Source organism: Mus pahari, chromosome 4, assembly GCF_900095145.1.
Source record: "Mus pahari chromosome 4, PAHARI_EIJ_v1.1, whole genome shotgun sequence".
In the NCBI taxonomy this organism is placed as follows: Eukaryota; Metazoa; Chordata; class Mammalia; order Rodentia; family Muridae; genus Mus; species Mus pahari.
In genome coordinates, this window is record NC_034593.1 from 25,894,992 (window position 1) to 25,901,079 (window position 6,088).

General features: G+C 50.3%; 1 protein-coding gene across 1 annotated transcript in view; it reads left to right on the forward strand.

Moving 5' to 3' along the window:
- The first annotated feature begins 884 nt into the window (after positions 1-884).
- Positions 885-6,088, forward strand: part of Cldn11 (claudin 11) — a 14,495-nt gene continuing 9,291 nt past the window's right edge. The window contains exons 1-2 of the mRNA XM_021196252.1: positions 885-1,342; positions 4,461-4,625. Of these exons, the coding sequence (XP_021051911.1) occupies positions 1,117-1,342; positions 4,461-4,625 (391 nt within the window). The 5' untranslated portion in view covers positions 885-1,116. The remainder of the gene's footprint in view (positions 1,343-4,460; positions 4,626-6,088) is intronic.

Genomic DNA, 6,088 nt, shown 5'->3' on the forward strand with positions numbered 1-6,088 from the left:
CATTGCAAAGTGGGGACAATTCAATAAGTTGTGGTATAAGAACACATGTACTTAACAAGTATTAATAACAGTGAGTAATTGTCACCATTATTGTGAACAGAGTTAATTCTGCTGGCACCATCTTTTTATTGTGTTATTTGTTTCTTGCGGAGCGTGTACGTGTGTGTTTATGTGTGGTGGTGTGGTGTGCATGTGTGTATACACGTGTGCACTTAGGAGGATGTCCCGTGTCCTGCTCTATCCCCATCTACCTTATTTCCTTGAGCCACAGAATGGCACTGAACCTGGCTCTAGAATGGCAGCCAGCAAACTCAGAGGTCCTTCTGTATCGGTCCAATAGCACCGGGTTACAGACTTAGTAAGCACCATGACAGGCTTTTTATTGGATACTGGGCATTGGGATTGAGGCTCTCTCGTGTGCCAGCGCAGTAAGTGCTCTCACCTACTAAGCTATCTCCCCGGTCTTTTCTTATGGTAACATCGGAGTGCTGAATGTGTCCCTTCTGTTCCTTAGGGGCATAGGAAACTGTACTAGGTGCCCTTGGAAGTGTCCACAGCAGAGAAGAGGGAGCGGGCGGGGAGTTGGTAGAAGTTGAGGAAGGAGACACAGAGATAAGAGAGACTACGCCTCAAGAAGAGAGACTACGCTTAACAAACCCAACAGGAGCTGGACGCACCCCCTTCACTCTGCGGGTCCCTATCGGGATGGGATTAATTTAATTCCCAGCGCTGACCGTGCTTCACCGGCCCGTGGGGGCGGTCTGCTGCCCCTTCTCATCCCCTGCTCCCTTCTCCACCCGCACCGAAGCCTGGCTTGCCATTGGCCGGCTCGTCTCGGGGCTGTCGCGGATTGGCGCTTGCCAGCCCGAGTCCCGGAGTTTAAAGAGGGGGCGGGGACGCGCTGCCCAGCAGCGCTGCAGTCCCCGCCAGGCGCACCTGTCCCCGCTGCACGCCTTCGCAGCAGCGCTCGCAGCCTCTCTCTCTCTCCATCTCGAGTATCCCGGAGCCAGCGGCTCGCGAGGGCCGGGAGGGCAAGCCTAGGGAAGGCTCTGTCCAGGCCGGCGCAGGGGGCACAGTCCGTGTGGGTCGAGCTGCGTGGACGTCGCTGCGGCCACCATGGTAGCCACTTGCCTGCAGGTGGTGGGTTTCGTCACGAGCTTCGTGGGTTGGATTGGCATCATCGTCACAACGTCCACCAATGACTGGGTGGTGACCTGCAGCTACACCATCCCCACCTGCCGAAAAATGGACGAACTGGGCTCCAAGGGGCTGTGGGCCGACTGCGTCATGGCCACTGGTCTCTACCACTGCAAACCGCTGGTGGACATCCTCATCCTTCCAGGTAAGGACCCCAAGTTTTCAAGCAGCTTCCAGAGGCGGGTTGGGCCAGAAATGGGGGTTTTAGACAGGGCTCTCAGAAGTTTGGAGACTCAGAGACCTCTGGATACATTTTTGACATCTCCAATCCAACCCTGTAGGAGAATTAGTCCTAAAGAGCCACCTGTTAGCTTCAGTTTCTTTATCTGAACATGAGATAATAAAGGTAACACTGGTCAATCAATGGTTTTGAGAATTTGATGAATCAAATCATATACACATGGTGGGAATCACTCTTGTTAATTCTCATGATTTCATCATCCCAGGTAACCAAGCTAACTGATGAAAGAGACACTACAGTCCTGCCCTTCCCCCCCTCCCCACCCCCCGCGGTCTCCTGATTAGAGCCGTCTATAGGCCTGAGGAGGGGAGAACAAAGGGGCAATTTCAAATAGGTGTGGGCTGAGCTGAGCTTCTTAGACTGCATGGTACTCCGGAGGCATCCCGTTCACATTCGAGGAGTCTCTCAATTCAGGGCCCGCTTATCTGACTTGTCACCATCTTTACCTACCTTTTGCCCCTGGGATTCCTCAATAGCAGGCTGTAGTGACCGTGCTTCCCACCCCCTCTCTGCCAGGGTGACACCCTTCTCCAGTTCTGCTGCTAGGTGATGGGAAGAACAAGTACCCTGGGGGGAGGGGAACTCCACCAGGGAGACGGAAATCAATGCCGAGGGTCACGGGGTGGGGTGGGGTGGGGGGCCGGGTGGTGGTGGTGGTGGTGGTGGTGTCAGGGGAATTGTCGGCCATCCTTGGAAACCCAGGGTGAGGAAGTTTGGGAGGGAGCACCTTTGGGTGTCATGGGAAAGTTTTTGGAAACAGTTTCGAAACCTGTAGCCAGTTGGATGACTTTGGGTGGTTATGAGCACCCCTTGTGGATTTCTGCTAGAAAGAAATCTGTCACCCCCTTTGGCTTCTCTGTCATCTAGTTGAGGTGGCCTAACTCCCTCTGGTCTTGGGTGATGTATATATTTAAGGGCATCACCAGGCCCAAAGGTCAGCCCTAAGGTCTCGAGAAGAGCTGAATTTGCGCCTTCTCCGGAGAGAGCCTTGGGGTTTCCAGAGACTCTGTACCCCCTTTTAGAGCCTTAGGTACCCTCTCTTTTCCAGACGGGACGTTTGGAATTCACCCCCCTCCTCCCAGCTCACTCACTGCTGACTTAGCTTTATTCCAGGATGCGGAATTGGGAAATGAAGCCAGGGCTTTGTTTATGTTAAGCGAGCTCTCTACAGTCTGAGCTATATCTCCCCTCCCACGGTATATTTTAAATTCTCTTTGCATTCTCTCCTGGTCCACACCTTGCCTCTACCACGTAGTGTACCACACACTGCATGTCACACCTTGCACTTGGACATTCAGAAGAACAAGCATTAGGGAGCCCTGGTGTGTTCTCAGCTTCAGTTAACACTGGCTTTGGTAGACCTGGGTTAGACTCCGCTCTCAACAACCTGGGTTGTCTGAGACAAATTGCTAACCTCTATAAACCCTAGTAAATTTTTTTTTTTTAAAGAATTTAAACCAAGCCAACCAGATATCTTTAAGGATTGCTTAAGGGAGCCAGTGAGTCACTTTGAAGTAGGAGGTGGTCTAGAAAGGACAAATGTCGTTTTTTCTACTAACAGCTGGGCATGGCTGTAGAAATTTCTAAGTGGTGTATAAAATCATTTTTGTTTCCTTCCCCTGAAATTACATTTCCTGAGCATTCAGTGCCAAATGGTTTGTTTTCAGAACACACAGGCCACGCCGGGGGGCAGGGAGTATATTTTTGTGGAGAAGCTTTTTGTTCTGTGTTTCCAACCTTACCCATCGTGTGGGGGAGGGGCACCCTTCTGTCTTCATCTTCTGATTTCTAGAGGTGGCCTTGGTACTGTAGCACGCGGACAGCCTTGTGCCATAAACTTCAGAGCATCGGTCTGTGTTGACTGCTGCCTTTGTGTGGGCCCTGGCTCTCCTCCCAGCTGTGAGGGAGGGCAGGGCTGAGGCTCCTGGGGTCCACAAGTCTGTGATATCTGATATGTTATTTCATTCTTAAGATGAGATGGGAAGTGGTTGGAAGAGAGCCCAGGTGACACACCTTAAGGGGCAGTGTTGATGCTGTGTGCTGGCACACAAGGGAGGTTGGCTGGATGTGACATGGGGGCCCTGGTATATGGGAAAGCTCTAGGGTCAGTTCTTGGCATTGCCCTTAACTCAGCCCAAGCACCATTAATGAATGAAGCAGGAAATGAAACTTGGTCAGCTGAGAGGGTGGGAGTCAGGAGGATAGCAGCCTCTGGGGAGGAGGGAGAGAGGCGAAGTCTTAGTCTGAGCTTACAGTGTTCAGGGCTCGCATATTCACACCCAGTGTGAACTGAGGATAAAATCACGTGGTACGCTGAAGCAGTGATACCACACTAGGCTGAGTGTGACGCCTCGTGCCTATAATCCCAGCCCTGGAGAGGCTGAGGCAGGAGAATTGCCTTGGCTATGGTGAGTTCCTGTCCTGAAAAAAAAAAAAAAAAAAAAAAAAAACAAACAGTCTATCACATTGATGCAGAGCAATAATGCCAGTCCTATTCACTATCAATCTTTTCAGTACTTAGCACAGAAATCTTTTTATGGACCCTTTGAATTGTGAGCTTGATTGTCGGTAGAACTGTTAGGCGGTCGTGTGGGGTCATTATTGTTATCATCACTCTGTAGATGACTGAAAGTGAGATACAGTAGGTAACTGACCTGCTAACGTTGCACAGGCAGACCAGGCCACGGTAGACTGGAGTCAGAAACCCAGCATCACAGGTGGCCTTGTTCAACTTCTAGGGGATCTTCAACAAGGTGTTGCAGCAATGCAAGTGAGTGCTTGACTGCTCTACCTTGGCCTAGTGTCTGTGTCTTTCTAGCACCCTCCCTGAGTGGAAGGTGTGGGGTGATCTTGGATAATACTTATCAAATTTGAAGTCTCAGAGGTGACAAGGAGGAGGAGGAGGAGGAGGAGAAAGAAGGTGGTGTTGAATTCCTGAGAGATTCAGGAGTAGGAGGACCTCCCCCTCCACCACGCCCCCCTCCCCCAGTCTAACCTACTCTCTCTGCTCTCTTGTTTCCAGGCTACGTGCAGGCTTGTAGAGCCCTCATGATTGCGGCTTCTGTTCTGGGCCTGCCGGCCATCTTGCTGCTGTTGACAGTTCTCCCCTGCATCCGAATGGGCCATGAGCCCGGAGTGGCCAAGTACAGGCGAGCTCAGCTGGCTGGGGTGCTCCTTATTCTGCTGGGTAAGCCTTCTCTTTGGTACCCCAACTCCAGGGAATGTGAAGAATCTCAGATCTTGCTGTTGCTACTTCAAGAGAAGTGTGGAAAGAACTCAAGAAAACCCACGGGCGACAGAAAGCCACATTTGTATCCCTTTAGGTCATATTCCCGAGGAAGTTTAGACGGGGACTCTATCTACATCTGTGAGAGGAGCTGATAGGTTAATAAGAAGATGACAACCCAGGAGAACCTGAAGGAGGTTCTGGGGTGGCCCTCTGAGCAGGCTTCACAGTAGAATCGGATTTGAACGACTTGTATTCAGACTTCATAGCAAGTCAATTGAACTGGAGTTTTCTGGGGATCAGGCCAGGAAGGATATTTTTAGGAAGCTCTGGGGGGGGGGCAGGGGGTGTGATTCTCATTGCAAGAGGAAATGAGAGCCTCATGGGTATATAATGAGATGACAGGAAAAGAGGAACATAAAGGAGAGGTGTGGAGGGTGGTAGACCAGTAGGTGATGGATCAAGATTTTGTTCAGTAAGTGTTCATTGATCAAGTATTGCAGGCACTGTGGTCGGCAATGGGGTCCCTGCTGGGGAAAAGGAATGCTCGCTTTGGTGTGTATAGACACTCCAGGATATGGTCTAAGTCACACTGCAGGTGTGTCCCAGAGCGCAGGAATCCAGGGGTCAGAGGGGACGAGAAGGCCACGGGTTGTAGGGCAGAACAATCGCGTCTGAGGAAGCGTGTGTTCATTCAGTGTTGCTGATCATACGTGTACACAGGGGCTTGACTTAACTCTCTGCTGTGGCTCTGGTCTCCTGGACTGCAAAAATAAATGCTAGCCAGACCAAGCACATGCGTGTAGTCCCAGCCCCTGCAAAGGAAAGGCAGGAGGACTGCAAGTTCATCTTCGTGGCTAATGAGGATAACCTGGGATACATAAGACCTCGTCTTTAAAAAAATAAAAATTTCCTCTGACCTTTCATATGAGAGCTCCAGAAGTGGGACAACATGTTAAAGTGACTGCGGACAAGCATGCGTGGGCGGGAGAGGGACAGCTGATGTGGACAGATGCAGAGATGCAAGTGTGCTGCTTGCTTGGATTTGTTTATTTTGGGGATGGTGGGGAAAGCAATGTGTGGTTTGAAAGCAGATTAATAGACCTTTCTTTCTTTTTTCTTTCTTTCTTTTTTTTTTAATATTTCTTTATTATTATATCTAAGTACACTGTAGCTGTCTTCAGACACCCAGAAGAGGGCTTCAGATCTCATTACGGATGGTTGTGAGCCACCATGTGGTTGCTGGGATTTGAACTCAAGACCTTCAGAAGAGCAGTCAGTGTTCTTAACCACTGAGCCATCTCTCCAGCCCTAATAGACCTTTCTTTCTTTTCCTTTTTTTTTAAAATGGTTTGAAGGTGTTTACTATAGAAAGGCAGAGAGAGAGAGAGAGAGAGAGAGAGAGAGAGAGAGAGAGAGAGAGA